This window comes from Nymphalis io, chromosome 2 (genome assembly GCF_905147045.1).
Source record: "Nymphalis io chromosome 2, ilAglIoxx1.1, whole genome shotgun sequence".
Lineage (NCBI taxonomy): Eukaryota > Metazoa > Arthropoda > Insecta > Lepidoptera > Nymphalidae > Nymphalis > Nymphalis io.
Window position 1 is genome coordinate 4,517,774 of NC_065889.1, and position 20,395 is coordinate 4,538,168.

A 20,395-nucleotide genomic window follows, 5' to 3' on the forward strand; every position below is an offset into this window, starting at 1 on the left:
TTAAAGTACACGTCTTGCCCACACGCTGTCCCTGAGCGAACTAAAATGGCGTCAACAAGTGTGACGCAACATCGCAGGAATGCGCGATGCGAATCAATTCGCAAGTTCTTGCGATGCCTAGAGGGAGCTCGCAGATTTTTGCGATGCGACGTCGCATCGCAGTTTTGTGTACAAGCCCTTATTACTAACCAAACCCTAACATTTACTAAGTAGGGCTTTGTGCAAGATCACCTGGGTAGATATCGCTCACTCTACACATATTATATAGCAGTATAATATCGTAGTACACATCTGGGATTCTGAAGCTTACCCATTTTAATATTATATAATTGTGTATTATTATGACTTAAATAATTAATTCAAATTATATCTTTGTTTATTGCGTAAAGAACTTTTAGTTTCGATTAGTGGAATTTACATTACTGATATTTTAATTCATAGAGCTCTCGAGCGAAATGAATAATCTCTCAAAGTGTCAAAAACTCAAATGACAATATCAAATGTCAATGGTTTTTTTTTTATTAAATATTGCCTCTCTTTGTATTGTCGTAATTTGTATTGTTATGCCTTTTGTGAAGTTAAAAATTATTGATGAATGATCTACCTTCTAATAATCTAAAAGTATGTGAAAAAGTTAAACATTAGTAACTCTTTGTAATCAATTATAAATTAATATAAGAAAATAATTTAAGTTTTGGGACTTAAATGAATTGCAATACTTCGAATGTCGTAAGTATTTCTAAATTAAAGTGAAAAAGAAATTAAATGATGTTACTATCACAAATGATTTCTAAAACAAGGTACTAAATCGAAGAATGTTTGTTACCAACGTTTTCAAAAAATACTTGAGTTTACAGACAAAAAAAACAGCCAACATACATTCATTTACTTTTTATTTACAATATGAAATAGAATTACTATATATTTACTTGGTGGTAAGCAAATGCCGAAGGTTTTGTGCAATCTCATCCAAATAGGTACCATCCACTTACAAGTATTCTACCACCAAGTAATACTTAGTATTTTTGTATTCCCGTTTGAAGAGTGAGTGAGCCAGTATAACTATAGCCACGGGGGTCATTAGTTCCCGAGGTTGGTATGGTAGGGTGGTTGGTTGGTTGGTGGTTGGCGATGTAAGAGATGGTTATTATTTTTAATAATGCCAATGTACACCTTGCCATTTTTCCGTCTGCCTACCTAATAAAAACCATATATACCTTGTACAAGTTAGCTTGATCTTTTTTACAGACAGGTTAGTTGGGAAACAGAAAATATCTATCTAAATATCAGCTAGATGGAAAACAGAAAATATCTATAAATAGTACTCCAAAAAATAATGTTTTATAATACTTGTAACTGTGACGAGATGGTGTGGTTGTATTATGTGTGAAATTCTTTATTGCACTACACATATAAAATATTGGGTAGATAAGCGACGGTGGGTCAATATTCATAATAAGTACCTATTTAATATTACAGGGCTATTTTTGGATCTCCCGCCAATTAAAATTTAAATAGGTGATTCAGACCATGAAAGTAAACAACTTTCCCAAAGAAACACGAGTCAAATTTTTTTTTCACTTTTAGTAATTCAAATTAGAATTCAATTTTTATTATTTTACCTTATTTTTCTAACAAGAGTTATACTAGCTAAAGAGACTCCTACCAAAAGGACCCCCGTTCGTAACAATAACTTAACAATGATCTTTAATAATGATTTTTTGTAATCGATATTTGTAACAGTTACTGCCTGTTATTCGAGTCCCATCTGTCCGACCGATGTAACATTGTACAAGCGTCTATTATTTTTAGTGTTCCTATTTAAATTTTACTTTGAAGCAATAAAAAGTCATAAAATTTTCGGATAACGCTTGAATCTTTAGGGACTTTTGTGTTATATGTATTTTTTTAATATTTTTACAATTTTCAAAATCTTTAAATTAAGAAAATAATATGTTCGTCATTGCAAAGTTATGTTGATCAGAAAAATCAAGCTAACTTGTACGGGTATAGTAAAATCAAATATTCCTTGCACTGCTGAAACACTTATTCTAAATTACAGAATGAGGGGATGAATATAAAACCATCTGCAAGAAAAAGTATTCACAGTAACTGTAATACATGTAATATTCATTGTCATAAAAACATGGGAGTGTATGGCTTGAAAGTACACAAGAAGCGAGAGGAAAAGTCTGAAGATACATTACAAGAACAAGGAGTAGACGAAATAGACAATGTCATGAGGTATTATTATCATATTTTAATAATACCTTAAAAATAAGAAAAATACTATTATATATAAACTCTTATTTTTATTACATTTCAAATAATAAAACTTAATGATTGTAACTCAGTATAAGCTACTATGCTTTCTATTTTAAATTGTATTAAATCTTCTTCGCCTTAATGATCAATGTAATTTTTTTATATATGGCAGGTACTTTTTAAAAAATTTAGTCGATTATGCATTTTATTATTATCTTGAGTACTAGATGATTGAAAATATGTTGTCAATTTATTTTTAGTAAGATGGCTCGACAAGCTAGTCCTATTCCTATGAGAAGAAACAACGATGAAAAATACAGAAGAAACTCATTCGGCATTGATAATGATGATTCTAGTGATGAATCAGATAATGAGTAAGTGCTATTGTAAAAGATGATCATAATCAACATACATTACCATCTCATGCTTACTTTAATTTGCTTTCAACATTAAAATGTCACCTTAATTAATATTATAACAACATTCAAATGTCACCTTAATTAATATTATAAAAGAAGTATATCCAAATTTTGTATGGCAGACAAGATGTGAGCTGGTAATGCCTGTTTTCAGAAATATATTATCCAAATCTTCTCCTGCAACATTTTCATATTCCAGTGAAGATTTATACACCAGTGCATTGCAAAATGAGCTTCAAAGAAGTAGAAATGAATCAAGCCATTCCATCAATAATATGTCACCATTTCGAATACAGAATATCAGTGCTGAGATACAGCACATAAAATATCGTACTTCCTTAGGACAAGATGTAAAAACTAATTCACTAAGAGAATCAAGCAATCAATTTGTTATAGCAATGATCATTTTACTTCTTGCTGTTATAATGTTTCTCTACAACCAATATGTTGTTGATCAGGCCATAACAAACAATGTATATGATAAGTTTACATTTGATAGGGATGTGACAGATTTGAAAGAAAAGTATAACATAAAAGAGAACTCTATCTTGCAAGTAAAAACAGGTGATTTTTTTGAAATACATATCACTATTAATAATTTCAATTTACTAACTTATTACACAAATTGACTTCTTAAATTTTTTATTTGCAGGTGTGGCAGCAATTTTCGATAACCAAGATACAGCATCTTTTATATTTGTGTACAACAGTGACAGTGTCAACTTCAATCCAATGAGATTTAACAATTTCGTAGAAGACATTGCTACCACTACTTCTAGATATTTACGTTAGTTTTAATATGTCAATTTAAAAAAAAAATAGCTATTTGCTTGCTTTACTTATATAATTTTTGATTGAATTTACTTCTACTACTTTATTTTTGACTTGCATCATTAACAGCAATTAATTTTGTGTCATAATTTTTTTTTATTTCACAAACTACAAACATAAAAATTGTGAAAGATTATTTCATAGGTACATGACCATAGTTCATATTATAACTAATAAGTTCCTTAATTACAGGTAATGAAAGTAAGGAAGTCCATGTGACTGTGGATACATCCAACCTAATGGAGCAAAGTACAAAAGATTTTATGAACCAATATCAAGATAAAGTAATTAGAACTGGTGTGATGCTTGTTAAAGATGTTGACACTGTCCCATCCCAGCTTGCTATGGCCTTTCACTATTATTGTGATGAATACAACCCTTTGGTCAAAAGAAGTGCTATATTCTTCACATTGAATTTAGCCAACTGTTCTATTATCTCTGGTAACAATAATGATTGAAAATGTGTTCTATTATACTTCATATATTTTAAATCGATCTAACATTTTTTTTTAATTTGCAGATAAAAAATCAAGTCATTATTATGTTGAAAAATGTCTAGCAAACAAATGGAATACTGTAGGTGAAGAAAAGATTGGACCTTTGTTGACCAGAGTGGTCAATATTGTTGTAGATGTAACCCAAACATTTTAATCCTTTAATTCTAATTGAGCATGAATTATTTTGTCATGTTCAAAAATTATGTTATTTGATCCAATAAGTATTGTTTTCTCGTTCATGAGGCATCTTCCATGTACATATTGTTCATTTCTACATAGTCTTTACATAGACTCAGTTACTTTAACAAACCAGGTACTTTGTGAATGCTCACTAATAAAAATATTTAATTTAACATGCATTGTTTTAAACATTGTCATTTGTAACAGAAATATTTTAGATTTGTGCAAAATCATCTAATTAAGATTTTTTAATAGCTAGTACTTGTGTTATTGTTTAAGGAAAGCTTTATTTCATAATATATGCTATTTACTATTGTGATAACAAAAAAATAATACTTTTTTTGTGATTAAAATAAATAATTTATTTTAATTGTATGCATGTTGAATTATAAAATATTTTAAATAAACATTTTATTTTGATTTCTATATACCTTATATGAATTGAATATTCTAAATAAACATCAATCAATAATGTAAACAATATATCTAAAAGCACATCTATATTAAATATATATTGTTAACAAGTACCACATAGCCGCCCAGCTGTATAGCCGCCATATATAATTTTACTCCCAATGATATTTATCTCTGTGATTTATTATGTCACCTATACCTTATTATGTCAATAATTCATTATTAATAATTTCGTTAATCATCATATTATTAAATTACGTTGTAAACCATAGTTTATTAGTTCATAAACTGACTTCCGATTATTTTTGTATAAAGTGGGACACGCCATATGCTCCTCTGGCGTGTCCTACCCACTGCATTCGTGTTAAGAATTCCTGGCACCACGTTACGCTGTCTATTATAAATTAAGTGTAATAATTTGACTGTTTTTCATTTCATAAAGCCCACAAGTGTTAACATCTCAGAAGTGGGATCGTGTTAAAAATGTCGGGACCATATGTAAACGGCTTGGGGCAACGTAAACGGAAAAATAGCGATTCAAGTTCGTCTGAAGATGAAAATAGAGCCTTTTTTTTCTCTAACGACACGCGTAGGGAAAACGTGCGCAAAAAAACGGCACGTTGCACCCAGTGATGCTGAAGTAATTCCGAAGTTCAGACCAGAAGATACCAACATTAACATTATCGGGTGGCTTCACAAAATAGACCAGCTAGGCGACATCTACGGATGGGATCAAACCGACCGAATGTTTATTATGCAATTACGGCTGCGAGGCTCTGCACGAGAATGGTACGACGACCTTGAAAATTATAACCTCTCTTGGGGTGAATGGAAGGAGATGCTGATGGTTGCATTTCCACGATCAACAGACTACGTGGAGAAGTTGGAACGCATATTGGCTAGAAAGAAAGAAGACAAAAAAACTATGAAGAAGTATTATCACGAAAAACTATCGTTACTAAAGAAATGCAGTATCATCGGTGGGGATGCAATCTCGTGTATAATACGGGGTTTTCCTCACGAATTAAGGGCTAACGCCAAAGCATATAGCTGCGATACTCCTGAACAACTATACTTTCGACGTCGATTCATCAGCTAAAGCCGAAGCTTCGTGTGTCGTTGGGCGGATCATGAGGCTCGAGACTGCAGGCAGCAGCAGCGTTGCGAGAACTGTTGGCGCCGTGAACATACAACGGCAGAACTGGTTTGGCGCCGGGAGCGCTGGGGCTTCGCGACAGCAACCACAAAAGGTTAGTCGAATAATGCACATTACCCACAATATTTATGCTGATATTTATAAAAGAATAGTAATAGTAAATGGGCACCAGCTTAGAGCATTTACACAGGTAGTAAAATGAATATTCTCTGTATATCGCAAGCCGAAAGATTGGAAATTATAATCAAGCCTAGTACTACTGTTATGCAAGGTTTTGGAGGAGTATGTGAATATTCACTCGGTTCAAGTTACTTAAGTGTGTTAATAGATTATACAATATTGTACGGGATAGTTGAACTAGCTAATTATATAACAACGGATATTGATTTATTAATTGGTCAAACTATGATTAATAGCAATAATGTCAGTCTAGTAACTTCAGCTTCTTCTATACGTTTTGTTCAAAGTCAACCACAAGACTTATTTGCAGATATGAAATTTGACTCAACTGATTTTCTTGTAAAGTTTCTAGTTTATTTAAAGTACAATGTTAAAATTCCTAAGCAAAGTCAGTATCAATATGTAGAATCAGTCACTATATGTAGAAGTACATGTCAACCGTAACAAAAGTAACGAAAAGGAGCACACATTTTGTAACGAATACGGTTTGGGTACAGTTAGGAAACATTACATACTTGATACACTCAGCTATTATTAAATCATGTCATTCTCATTTAAAAAATTGTCAATTCAGGCGATACTGATATAGTATGGGAGGCACATAAGCTTGTAGCTAGGGCTGAGATAGCAACAATACCAAAGTGCACGCGCTTAGTAGAAACCCGGTAGCTAACACAATACTCGATCGATAATTCTGATTGGTTAAAAATTCTTCAGCTACGGGATGATAATATTCAAAACATTATTTCTAGACTTCGTGACAATCCTGATTCTAACTTATTTGCAAACTACACTATTAAAGAAAACATACTTTTTCGGAAAACAGTTGCTGGTGAGCGTTTTGTTATTCCATAATTAGCAAAATACGGTCTACTACAAAAACTTCACGATCAAATAGGTCATCCCGGGTTCGAAAAATGTGAACGACCTATTAAAGCTCGGTTCTGGTTTGAAGGAATGGCGAGATTCATTAGAAAATATATAAACAGTGTGATCAAGTCTTTATTTATAGAGACTGCTGTGTGATCAAGTCTATTTGTGATAACCACTGTGTGATTGAGCTTTACATTTATCCATATTTTAGAGCCTACATTTAAAAAAAAAACCAAGTTACTGCTTTACAATTGTTTTCAGGACTACGGGCTGGCCGGTGGAGAACAGAAGACGGGCCGCGGGCCTATACAGGATGTCCGAATGTTAACAAGTACCACATAGGCACCCAGCTGTGTGGGATATAATAACTACTCCCAATGATATTTATCTCTGTGATTTATTTACCTTATGATATGATTTATATACCTTATTATGTCTATAATACATTATTAATAATTTCGTTAATCATCATATTATTAAATTACGTTGTAAACCATAATTTATTAGTTCATTAACTGACTTCCGATTATTTTTGTATAAAGTGGGTAGGACACGCCATAGGAGCCCATTCGTGTTAAGAATTCCTGGCACCACGTTACACTGTCTATTATAAATTAATTGTAATAATTTGACTGTTTTTCATTTCATAAAGCCCACAAGTGTTAACAATATTAAATCCATTTTGTAAAAAAATAATAACAAAAAAAAAAGACTAAATATTATTTCTTTACAAATTTTGTTTTCTTAAATTAATATAAATGCTTTCATATTATTTAAAATTATTGATTTAGAATATTCGTATTTGATCAAAAATTGTTTCAAGTTATTTAATAGTTGGCTACATTATGTCTTCATGCTTGACTTAAAATTATGTATCCAAATTTTTTTAATGAGCCAGATCATTCTTGAACAAAATTTTAAGAGCTATTTATTTCAAATTTTGTAGTCTTAAAACTAGATTGTAATTTAAAACTCAATGTTGGTTTCTTTTAAATTTAATTTTGCTTATACATTTATACAGAAAATATAAAGATATTCATACACTGATAAATAAGATCATGTGCATGTCAAAGTTACTGAATAGGCCAAAGAGCACCTTGGTCAGGATTGTTGTTGTTCTCTGGGTTTTCATTGGGATCTTCTAAAGCTTCAGGCTCTAGTATATTATTATTACTTAAAGGTGAATAAGCACGTAGTTCTTCCTCTTCATCTTCATCATGTGACTCCTCCGATTCATCAGATTCATCATTAACTGGTATAACAAGACAATAAATGCAATAAGTTACTTGAAGCTACTAATAATGTGTTTTTATTTATAGTTAATAATTATCCAAATATTACTATTAAAAAAACTAGTTTGAAATCCATTTTTAAAATAATTTAAAGTTGAAAACTATAGTTGAACTAAGTTTCAAGAATAATAGGATTTAAATTATTATGTGAATGGTGAAATTTTTATTAAAGCTACATACCCTCTTCTTCTTCTTCTTCATCAGACTCAGCCTCTTCCTCCAGGGGTTCCGGATCCACTTTACCCAATGGTGGACGTTTCATATATTGCTGCCCAATGGAATTAAGCTGTAACAAATATTACAATTTTTTTTTTTACTTTATCACTCTATCCAAAAAAAAACCTATTAATTGGTCACTTGAGTTATTCATATAACAAACCAAATATTCGGAGATCATATTATTGTTTTATTTTGATAATTTTTTAATAAACTGTATCATCCTTTCAATATAACATTCAGCTACGTAATAACCGAAACCTATAATAATATAAATCTTTTATTTTACGAAGTGGTAAAATTATTTGATTTTATTCCACAACAGACAAATTTGATTTTATTTAATTATTACCCATTGTTGATGAGCTTGTTCCATGTTAGTTAATTCGGCGTCCTCGTCACAGGGGCTGTCGGCGCTAAACCAAGAAGGATCCACAAAACGTGGAAACAATAATGGGAACGGTACATTCATGTTTAAATTTCAGTTTTCGCACAATTATTGTATTAAACAAAGGTTTTTCCTTGTTATAATTTATGTCAATAAATATAGATATCCAAACGACTAACTAGTAGGTATACTTTTAAATCAATGCCATTTTGTTGTAATAGTCAACTGTCAATGTCCGTTATTAACTTGAAATCAGTGCTGCCAATCTCTGAGAAGCGTCTTCCACTAGTACCACCTTGAAGAAATAGGTTATCATGGAGTAATAAAGATTTATTGGCTATATCCATTCTGTCTTGTTTTTAGTTACCTTAAAAACGATAAAGTTGTCAGAACTCCATTCGTAAAAGAGCCAAATAAAATGAACCTACAAGATTATCAGTGTCTTGCATATGATGAAAATAATATGTAGGATATGCATAATTCTATGAAAGTTCAAAATTATCATTTTGCAAATTATACCGTCACTATTAATGCAACAGGAATGATGTGATTCATTTTTGTACCTACTGTCGTCGGAATAATATAAATTAATTAAAATATGAGAAATTCAAATTTACTAGCAGTATTGCGGTTATATACATAACCATATACAATATGTAGAAGGCTTTACCAGCAGTTCGATATTTACATACCTACTTTTACTTTGCAATAAGTAACAGTCAGTAAATATCCAGCAGCACCTCTCTTTATAAGTAGGAGATTTTTTAAAGTTTATTTATTAAAATGTTACTTTACTTATTTATTGAAGTAAATTTTATTTTCTTTTAAAATGTCCGAATAAGGTTAAACATAAAAGAACAATACGTAAAATGGTCTTTTATTTTTAATGATAACAAGAATGCATGTGAAATTATTATAGTTAGACTGAGAATAATTTTATCGCAAAAGTAAACTGAAATTTAACGATCGTTTGTTCATTGTTGTTTTAGTAAACATTTATGAGATAGGTAAAATCTTTTATGAGAAATTACATTGTAAGCATTCATCCGTGATATTAGATAGGTACGTGAAAAAGAACTAACAAGGCATCATGATAAATAGTCTTGCTACGATCATAACTCTAATAATTGTAAGTGAATTATCTAAAAGTTTTTTGTTATAAATATGTATGTAGTTACATGTTGTACTGTAAACACTAATTTACCCATGTAGTCGTTTTCTCCACAAAGAAAGTCTTTAATAAGCAACTTTCTGAAAGTTAGTAAGGTAGTATTATTATTTATTTATTTATTTAAAACTTTTTTGACCACCACAATATGTAGTTGGAACAAAAGGTGGACTTAATGCCTAAAGGCACCTAATACTAGTATAAAATATAAATATAAAATTGTCTCGAAAGTAAATTTAGGGGTACATATTAGTAAATGTATATTAGGTAGTAGTAAGAAAGATCGGATGATTCAGAGAATGTATGGAGTATAGTAAATAGTAATAAATAAATTGTATTATAGATTCAAACAGCAGATTCAATGATAAATCGAAAACATAACTTTTTATTGAGCAACAATAATCCAGAAGAAGACATAGTGAATTTTATGAGTTCTAAGGGCTATTTACGAAATGATAAAATTTTGCCTCGGTTATCAATAATGAAGAACACGAGTGAGTGTTTGAATTGCCTATTAATTAATCATTAAAAGTATTGTTTATTATTACATTTATGAAGAAAATAATTTAAACAGAAACTAAAAGCTGAATCCGTATTTTTAAGAGTCGTTTGCATAATTATTATCTATCAATATAACTGGAGCATGTTGTATTATTATATGGATATGGTTATTTATTTCTTATATAAGTTATAGTAAGTATATGTATGTATGTATGTATAAGTGTATATGTATATTTATATATACGGATTCAGCTTTTAGTTTCTGTTTAAATTATTTATATATATATAGGTTGATATATTACACATTTGTATTAAGCTTCTTAAATTTTAAGTATAAGTTGTTAGTCGTTAGTCGCACACTGTGCCCGATCCTGGCTAAAAAACACATAAACATTTCTCTTTACAGAGGTTGCCTGGAAGAGATCACTATAAGTGATAAGGCCGCCTTTGCATACTATATGTTCCACTTGCTATTATATGTTACTAAATGTTTGTAAAGTGTGTGCAATAAATGATTAACAAATAAAATAAATTATAAATAAAATGCTAAAATAAAATTCAAACACTAATCGTCTCTGTATATGAAATATTTTATGTTACTTTTGCAATTCTTCTTCTTCTTCTTCGAGTGCCACTCCGACTAGCGAAAATTGGCAGTCAGCTTTGAATACTCCTTCTTGTTCTTCGCGAGGCGAAAGAGTTCACTTTTGCATTTCATTTTTATATAATTTCAGAAAATGATATTTCTTATATATTATCTAAATTAACCGATGAAGAATTAATAAGGTTGTTAAATGTTGAGCCAAATAAGAATGTTTATGATTTAAATGATATTGTTAGAATAGCGGTGGGCGGTACACAAATAAAACAAGCTTATATTGACGATACGCTGACAAATGTTGATAATAAAAGCTATCCAATACCATATATCAGTAATGCTCAAACAGCATATCATAAATTGAATCAAAAAGAAATATTTCCTCAGAAACAAAAAAATAGCGCAAGTTTTTTGGCTTTAAAAAAACTTCATAATCTTATACATAATCGATCCCAACAAGAGCCTCAAGAGGAAAAACTAAGCGACGAGAAGAAAGAATTATTATTTGATATCCTCGTTGCTCAATTAAAAACATTATGTTGTAAAAGTACTTTTAAAAAACGGAACTCGCAATTTAACGATCTTCATACTGATATAATTGCTGAAAAAATGCCTATACAGTCTCAAAATAAACCACAACCACATACAATAAATAAAAAAAATTATGAATATATTTTTTTAATTTTAAATGACGAAATTAAAAATATGGGTGATGATGATTTAGTAGTTGTGGATCCTGACACCCTCGAAAAAAATAGCAGCGTTTTGATTCTAGGACCAGTTACATCTCCATTGGCTGATGACCAACTGAAAATAGTAGTATGTATAATTTAATTATTTAATAGAAAAACATATAAATTTCAATCTATCTAAAAATACACATTGTTTCAGATGAATCGCATTTCCCACGAATTATCAAAACCCGAGTATATTCCATTAATACAACAACTTTCTGATGGGACTATTGGTGATAGTAATGTTAATGTTTTGAAAAATTTCATTTCTGGTCCTGAAACACGAAGGTACATAAAAGCTCACAGATGCAATCATCAGTCAAAACTGGCAAAAATTTATGGGGGGCCAAAATGGTTAATTTGTACTGGCTACTTAAATATAAACACACCGAGTCTATACGATTAATTACTGCGGAGCATTTTATTTTTTACTCCTATTTTTTTAAATAAAAATTTAGGCACGACAATCAAATGTGGAAATACATAAGAGAATTAAGACTGTTATAGAAGCAATCGTCTCGTAATTATGACGAAATAAATGAGAACACAGCTTAAATTAAAAAAATTACACTATCTACAAATTAAAGATTTTAACTTTAGCAAGATTTCAAGCTGACATTAAAATAAAATCATTACTGAAATTAGGATATAATTTAACTAATATAACATAACATAATCAAAACTCATTTTCGCAGTAAACCTATATAGCAAATTATGAACCGCAGATATTGAAACTATATTTCACTGTATAAAGAAAGATTTATCTTGTTTTTTTTTTTAATATTTTAAGCAGACACTCATAACTACACTGGTACGAATTATTTTTAACTACAATTTAACTTGTAACTAGTAAGTTTATTTATTTATTTAAGCATAAATATAAGTTAATATATGGATTACTATATTGATAAAAACTATTTTTTTTCCAACTCAAAGGAATACGGCACTGTTATTCTTTATTACAGGTTATTCTGTAGCTATTTATATCTTATAGGACAGTACCTAAACTAGATAGAATAGCACCAGAGTTGTACTGTGTATACAGTGTTTATTATTACTTTTCTGATTTCATTGAATTGTACAAGTACATCTTATAAAATAAAGTTGTAATTGTTAATTTTTAGGTAATTAACACCAAGTTTCCGAATACGCAAATTTCTTCAGGAGCGAATTCCACTAATGTAAAACGTTTATTAACGTTCTCGATTCGATTCCGATCCAGCTTCGACTATTGCTCATAAAAAATGCCTCAGCTGGATCGGAATCGAATCGGTCCCTACGTCCCTTATCGCCTAGTGTAAAATGTCATTGTTCTAACATAGGTAGTTAGTCCTTAGTATCATGACCATTTGTAATAAAAAGTAAAAGTGTTCTGTGTTTGTTACAACGTTACATTAACCCATAGACAGAGAAACGAATAGTCCAGTCAGTATGGACAAAAATTGTGCTTTGGCTTGCAAAAGGTAATGTAGTTACAATTTTGAAATATTCATCAAAAAAAATCATTTATAATATGTCGTTTAGGTTTGTACTCTGATGAAAAATCCAAATTTGTAACCTTGAAGTGTTGCCACTGACACCACCATCTTGGATGTAAGTTAATAAAATCTGTTTTTTTTTTTCAATATAATACCTCAACCGTTGATCCTACGAATAAAAACGTTTTATATAAACTTGAAGAAATTATAATGTCACACATTTTTTGTTATTTTATATTATTTTACAGCTTTTCCACACCAAAATAAGATTATATGGCGAAATGTATTCCACATTGTAATGTCTATTATTATTAATAATACGATAATCAGCATGAACATTTAATCCAGATAACAGCTAAAGCCTACCTAGTATGCTAGGTTTAGTATTGAGAGTAAGCAAAGATTTTAAATGTAACTCAACATTCGTTCTTTTGTATAAAGCACTGGTTCGATCTATTTTGGAATATGAATCTATAATTTGGAATCCACAATACAATTTATACATAGAGATGTTAGAAAAAATTCAAAGGAAATTTATAAGATACCTTAATTTTAAATATCGTGCAACAAATGAAATTTTTCCAATTACCCTACTAGTTGATCGTCGAACGCTGAGAAATCAATTATTTTTGTTTAAATTAATTAGGAGTGATTTAGATTCACCATAACTTCTTAATTGCTTAGTTTCAGGTGTCCTAATGTACTTACACGAAAAAAGGCTTTGTTTAGCCCTTTTTAAGAACTAATTATGCGTATATATATAGAGTTTGTTAGTAATATAAATCAATCTCAAACTTTAAGAATTTTGTGTTAAGAGCCTATAAATATAATTCTTTAATTTAAATTTACCCTTTTCTCATGATTTTTTATTATTATTAGTTTGTCCTGCTCTAATTATCTTTTATTTATAAGTGGAACTTGACTGGTATGTGTGTGTGTGTGTGTTAATATTATACATCATCATTATCATCACGATCATCGCTCCCTCTGCTCAACATTCCATGCTCGAGAGTGCACCTGTGTTTGCGCATACACTTGTGCACTATAATATCTCCTGCGCAGTTAGCTAATCTCTCTTGAGATTGGCCGCCGTGGCCGAAATCGGTCTGGAGGACATTATTTTTGTTATATTTAATTTTTATTTGTATTTATTTAAGGCTTTAATGTATATAATTATTACTGTATGTCATGTTGGTGATCCTAAATAAATTAAAAAAAAAAACATCTCGTTTTGTTTTTAATCCTGAAAATAATTTATCCCCCAAAACAAGGAATGCAGTTAGTATGACAACATTATACGCAACATTGACAGACTATCTCTGTTTTAATCATGGTTTCACGGTCCATAATCCATTGGTCTATTAGTTTCTCTGTCTACGGTTAAGAGTTAAGACTGTCATTTATTATTGCTTTAAGAATTCAAGACCTATGTTATTATAAAATGATTCGTTTGGCTTACCTACTACTAATACATATTTATAACAATAATTAAACGTGCAATGAATGCCTAGTGTTTGATGAAAATATTAGTTATAGATTTTTTTTTAATCTTAAATAAATTAATGTAAAAAAAGAGAAATATTCAGCCTACAACCAATGTTGAGAAACAGCTCAAACAGACTAAACGAGAAAATAATTAGATGTGGATGGTTAAATGATGATCCACTCTATATATCTTACCATGACAATGAGTGGGGCAAGCCAGCTTATGATAATATATACCTCTTTGAAATGCTTTGCTTGGAAGGACAACAAGCAGGATTGTCATGGATAACAATTTTGAAAAAAAGAGACAACTACCGTAAACTTTTTTATAACTTTAATCCAAATGAAATTGTTCAATTTAATGATAATGATGTAAAAAGGCTTTTATCTAATCCTGATATTGTTAGACATAAAGGTAAAATAGAGGCAATTATAAAAAATGCAAAATGTTATATTGAAATGAAAATGAATGGAGAGGATTTTTCTAAATTTGTTTGGAACTTTGTCGACAATAATCCAATAGTTAATAATTGTACAAATGATCAAAAAATGCCATCATCTACTGTCACCTCTATAGCACTTTCTAAGGCTTTGAAGAAAAAAGGGTTTCAATATGTTGGTTCAACCACTTGTTATGCTTTTATGCAGGCCTGTGGCTTAGTTAATGACCATGTTAATGATTGTATCAGTAAAAATTAAAACTAGTATTAAGTTTCTTGAATAAATAATAAAAAAAATAATGACTGAAATTGTTTCAATGTCTTATGTTTAAGCATTCAAAGATTCAATAGTTTAATAAGAGTAAAAGGTAGGTAAGTTAAGTATTTTTTTTTCAGATTGTGTTATAGCTAGGTAATATTCTTAACATATTGCAAAAGGACTTAAATGAATAAATTTTCTTAAATTTTTCATTATATATCTCATACATATATATTTTCAAGTATTATAATTTTCTTTAAATATTCAACCTTAATAAGACATAAGCATTAAGATTTTTTTAATATGAAATGCTTAACACTTTAATAAGAAACATTTTTACTCTTAGAAAACATACAATAAATCGTAGTAATAAGAAAGAGATCATAACATACATTATCATGCTCTATCTATCTTCTTAAATATGACCAGTTCCTGAATTAGAGATCCATGGCACTTCGACATTTGACACCTTGGCAGGTTGTGCTTTGGTATAAATTCAGGGTTGAATATGACATATTTACACATATTATTTAAAAAAGACAATAGCTTGTTCTCTGTTTTGCATCTACAAATCTAGCTATTGTTGATTTTATTTTATTTTTCTAATACTGACTACTAATACTACTACTTTTTCTAATACTACTTATAACTTTTGATTGAATTTTATTAACTTTTTATCATAACAAAATATGCATGTATGCGGTTGCATTAGCGGGGCATCTAGCAATGACTCACTGAAAGCAAACTACAACAAAACTTCCAAGTCCTGTAGGAAGGCAAACACGAGAGAGGATGCACAGCGTATTGTACAGATTGGTCATGACCTTGTTTCGCATCCTAGGGCCTCCCGTAGCTTCTGGCGTCTGACCAAGTCTATGCAAAACAATTTCTGCCAACCTTCGCTGCCACCGCTCAGAAATCTGGACGAATCGCTAGCTCACAGTCCGCAATAGAAAGCAGATCTCCTGGCTACACTCTTTGCCGATAACTCCGTGATCGATGATTATAGTGCGCTGCTACCAACAATACCTTCATGTGGCCATACGATGCCTGACGTCAAAATCAGGCAACGTGATGTGCATGCGGAGTGCTCTTCGGGATGTGTGCCGGAGGTTTAGAGAAGAACAAATGTGCAAGCGGTTCCCAAAAAAAGGGGATCGGTCTGACCCGGCAAATTATCGGCTATCACCTTCCAAGCAACCAACTGATCCATTACCTAGAAGATCACTGTCTAATTAATGTTCGGTGATCTTTTAGCGTACGTAACACACCTCTGGGGTGAAGCTATCGACAAGCATGGGGAATCGTTGGCTGTCAGCCTTTCTCTCAGCTTTCGACAAGGTCTGGCACAGAAGTCTTCTCTCCAAGCTGCCGGTATATGGTCTGCCTGCTCAGTTTTGCACCTGGATTGCCAGCTTCCTACACAAGCGTAGCCTTTGTGTTTTAGTTGATGGTTGCGCTTCACAATTCTATGTAGTGAACGCTGGTGTCCCCCAGGGATCTGTGCTATCTCCCACACTCTTTTGCATTTCAATGATATGCTCTCTCTTGGGAACATACATTGCTATGCAGACGATAGTACAGTGCATGGTGGATACCACGGACGCGCAGTGGCTGGGCGAGCGGAAATTGAGGAGAGGCGGAAGGATCTTGTCATTGAACTCGATAGGACATTAGAATTCATCGCCAAATGGGGCTCTAATAATCTTGTTGAGTTTAAAGGCAAGAAAACACAGGTATGCGCTCTCACAGCGAAAAAGTCACCATTTTCCCCTGTTCCCTCCCTCTGTGGTACTCCGCTGGTGATAAAAAGCAAAATCGGCATGCTGGAGATTGACGTTCGCTGTTACCTTAGTCCAAGGGCTGAGGCTGTTATGGCTGTTATAAAAACAGCTTCACGGAAACTCGGAGTTCTGAACAAGGTGCGGCGTTTTTTTACGCCACAACAACTGCGCCTGTTATACAAAACACAGGTACGGTCTTGCGTTGAATATTGCTCACGCCTTTGGGATGGCTCCGCTAAGTACCTACTGGAGGCCTTGGATCGGTTGCAGCGACATCCGGTCCGCATTATTGGCGAAGTAAAAGTCACAAACACCCTCGAGCCTTTACAATTGCGTCGAGAGATAGTAGCGCTGAGCGCTTTCTATCGACTGTATCACGGCGAGTGCTCTGAGGAATTATTCTCTCTAATTCCTGCTTCCCCCTTCCTTCATAAGTCTAACGCGTGCTTGCTCTCGATGTCACCGCCTAACTGTGACATCAATTCCATCGCGCACAAAGAAATTTGGCAACTTCTTTCTTTGTCGCACTTCAAAAAATGGAATTCCTTACCAGCTCACGTTCCCCTCTTACAACCCGGGTTCCTTCAAACGAGGCATGAAGAGGCATCTTGCGGGCCGGCAAGGCGAAGGCAAGTGCAGAACGTCGTCGCGTTTGGACTCTACTACCACTTACCATCAGGTGGAGTAGAGTCATTTGCCATCCCGGGGCATATAAAAAAAAGGAATTAATAATAAATACCATTATGGTATTCTTTGTTAATTGTAATAGTATTACCATAGATTATTTAAGGACTCAACCAATTGTATCACATTAATTCAATTTCAAAGTTGTTAACAGTCTGACAAGAATATTTTTAGAAAAAGGCAAATAAAAACATACAAGGATATTTTGACCACAGAACTCTTTTATTCAGAGAGGCGCTTTTATTCTGATTTTGGCGACGCGTGTCGAAGCGAAATGAACGTAGACAGAGAAACAAATAGACCAAGGGGCCGTGACACCGCGATTGAGACAGAGATAGTTTGTTAATGTGTTTTGGGAGATAAATCATTTTCAGGATTTCATTAAAACAAAATAAGTTTATTAAATTTTACTTTTTAATATTTACTACACTTTTTTTATTTAAATTATTTTTTTGGTTTCCAACTACACTCAAAAACTGCTGTATTGTTTATTTTTGTTTCCGTTATCAATAGTACTTCAACTTTATATGGTACTGGATCAGCATTCTCCTCAAAAGTTGAGATCTAAAACACTCAATTAAATTATTACTAAAGAAATATATTTCTATGTTAACCTCTTGACTCGGAATCTAATAATATTATAAATTCATGAAGAATGTTAAATAATGTTGTCGTGAGGAAATTATAAAAAAAGGAACGAATAAATTAAAAAAAAACATATTTACATATAACGAAAAACTTTAGGTTATTATTGGACGCCATATTTATTTGTTTACATTGTCGACGAGTCGATGTTTTTTATCGAAAATCGGGACTTTTTTTTAGCTTACGCTGGCAGACCTTACATGTTAAATAATTATAGGTTATGAATGATTAAAACTGGAATTTCCTATTATCTTCAGGATTTTAATGCAATACAATTCCGACGTGCTATGGCATAAATAAACATCACTGAGAAACTATATTTAGGGACAAAATAGTCGTACTTACGCGTAAAAAAAACCGCCGGCAACTTTCTTCTTGCTATCACTTTAACAATATATATATTTAATAATACGACAATGCACCATTGTATAACCTTCGGTATGATATAATTTTATTTTATTTTCTTTTTTTAAATTTTTTTTTTATTCTCTCCCACAGACAATAATGTTTACATTTTCTTTTTTTTATAATATATATTAACTGTCAAGTTTGTTTCGCTACTTGAGTACTTGAGTAGTGAAACAAACACCAAAACTGGTTGCGCGATAAGGGGCAAAAGGTTTGATAATTCTATCTCTGTCTAAACCATTTGTTACGTAATTTTCGTTCTCTTTCTTGTGTAAGTGAGAAGGAAATCGTCATTGCGTCTATTAGTTTCTCTGTCTACGGAATGAATATCGATATCTTGTCAAATGTTATATTTCAATAACCAATACATCAGATAAATGATACCATACCTAATTCGTAATCTTAATTAAATAGTAGAAAGTATATTTTGTTTTCTTCTTCTCTTCTTTAAGTGAATTAAAACACCGAAGTTTACCACAATATTTATACGTAACAAAATGAAACATATGAGCTTAATAGTGATTATTGATTTAAATCAACACTATTGGCTCAATATATAAAATACCCAAGATACACACTCAGCGTCACAAAATTGTTTATGAGTGTTTATAAAAAGTGCTTGATGAGAAAAATAAGTTAGTAAGTTGTTTATTTTTATAAAAACTATATTTTCTTGCACCTTTTAAGGATTTTTGTCGACAATATATTTTATAATGCTTGACTTAATAATCAGCATGTTTTTTGTATAATCATCTGACAACACTCAAAATGACATAATATATGTCATTTCCTTTTCCTATCTCTTTGTCATTGACCGGCTCCAGCTGCAGAATTATTTCTTTACGATCTTTCCACGCTACGTGTGCTTCAGTAACCTATACAAGAAAAAAATAGTCTCATCTAACATGGGCGAGCAACGTGAAAGGACTTTTATCATGGTTAAGCCAGACGGCGTGCAACGAGGTCTCGTCGGCACGATTATTGAAAGGTTTGAGAAGAAAGGTTTCAAGCTTGTAGCTCTTAAATTTGTATGGCCGTCTGAGGAACTCCTACAGAAACACTACAGTGACCTTTCGGCACGACCATTCTTCCCCGGTCTCGTAAAGTATATGAGCTCAGGACCCGTAGTACCTATGGTATGGGAAGGTCTTAACGTTGTGAAAACCGCACGTCAAATGCTCGGTGCAACTAACCCCGCTGATTCTCAACCCGGTACCATCCGTGGTGATCTTTGCATTCAAGTCGGCCGCAACATCCTTCACGGTTCAGACAGTGTGGAATCCGCTAAGAAGGAAATTGACCTCTGGTTTACCGAAAAGGAAGTCGTCGGATGGACTCCTGCTGCAGAAAACTGGGTTTATGAATAATTCCATTATAATTTAAGCAACAAATAAATCATATAATTAAAAATGCTTTCGTTTTATTTAAACTTTTGAAATCTGTATATGTTAGTTTCTTACTAGTTCACATAACTAGTCAAAATACTAACTACTAAAAAAT

The 20,395-nt window shown here is 31.9% G+C and overlaps 5 protein-coding genes across 9 annotated transcripts; 4 read left to right on the forward strand and 1 right to left on the reverse strand.

Moving 5' to 3' along the window:
- The first annotated feature begins 522 nt into the window (after positions 1 to 522).
- On the forward strand, positions 523 to 7,443 carry LOC126779536 (uncharacterized). Of its 4 annotated transcripts, none has more exons than XM_050503628.1 (8): positions 523 to 729; positions 2,063 to 2,244; positions 2,526 to 2,639; positions 2,839 to 3,248; positions 3,337 to 3,471; positions 3,708 to 3,956; positions 4,036 to 5,856; positions 7,077 to 7,443. In XM_050503628.1, exons 1-7 carry the CDS (start codon positions 706 to 708, stop codon positions 4,164 to 4,166), a joined length of 1,245 nt encoding a protein of 414 aa, XP_050359585.1. In that variant the 5' UTR covers positions 523 to 705; the 3' UTR covers positions 4,167 to 5,856; positions 7,077 to 7,443. The 4 variants fall into 4 exon arrangements, with proteins under 4 accessions (XP_050359585.1, XP_050359595.1, XP_050359564.1 ...); XM_050503638.1 differs by having other exon boundaries at positions 523 to 621; positions 2,884 to 3,248; XM_050503607.1 differs by having other exon boundaries at positions 524 to 621.
- A 351-nt stretch (positions 7,444 to 7,794) lies between these two features.
- On the reverse strand, positions 7,795 to 8,994 carry LOC126779761 (anaphase-promoting complex subunit 15-like). Its single transcript, XM_050503906.1, has 3 exons — positions 8,676 to 8,994; positions 8,288 to 8,393; positions 7,795 to 8,067 (listed from the first exon to the last, which is right to left on the reverse strand). Exons 1-3 carry the CDS (start codon positions 8,793 to 8,795, stop codon positions 7,889 to 7,891), a joined length of 405 nt encoding a protein of 134 aa, XP_050359863.1. The 5' UTR covers positions 8,796 to 8,994; the 3' UTR covers positions 7,795 to 7,888.
- Positions 8,995 to 9,688: 694 nt separating this feature from the next.
- LOC126779590 (uncharacterized) lies at positions 9,689 to 12,123 on the forward strand. 2 transcript variants are annotated; one of them, XM_050503719.1, is made up of 4 exons: positions 9,689 to 9,840; positions 10,223 to 10,373; positions 11,115 to 11,797; positions 11,870 to 12,123. In XM_050503719.1, exons 1-4 carry the CDS (start codon positions 9,802 to 9,804, stop codon positions 12,116 to 12,118), a joined length of 1,122 nt encoding a protein of 373 aa, XP_050359676.1. In that variant the 5' UTR covers positions 9,689 to 9,801; the 3' UTR covers positions 12,119 to 12,123. The 2 variants fall into 2 exon arrangements, with proteins under 2 accessions (XP_050359676.1, XP_050359685.1); XM_050503728.1 differs by having other exon boundaries at positions 9,830 to 9,977.
- A 10-nt stretch (positions 12,124 to 12,133) lies between these two features.
- LOC126779678 (DNA-3-methyladenine glycosylase 1-like) lies at positions 12,134 to 15,409 on the forward strand. The gene has a single exon (XM_050503841.1). The coding sequence runs from the start codon at positions 14,787 to 14,789 to the stop codon at positions 15,372 to 15,374; it is 588 nt and encodes a 195-aa protein (XP_050359798.1). The 5' UTR covers positions 12,134 to 14,786; the 3' UTR covers positions 15,375 to 15,409.
- A 4,278-nt stretch (positions 15,410 to 19,687) lies between these two features.
- On the forward strand, positions 19,688 to 20,305 carry LOC126779739 (nucleoside diphosphate kinase). The gene has a single exon (XM_050503885.1). It carries the CDS (start codon positions 19,801 to 19,803, stop codon positions 20,260 to 20,262), a length of 462 nt encoding a protein of 153 aa, XP_050359842.1. The 5' UTR covers positions 19,688 to 19,800; the 3' UTR covers positions 20,263 to 20,305.
- The last annotated feature ends 90 nt before the right edge of the window (positions 20,306 to 20,395 follow it).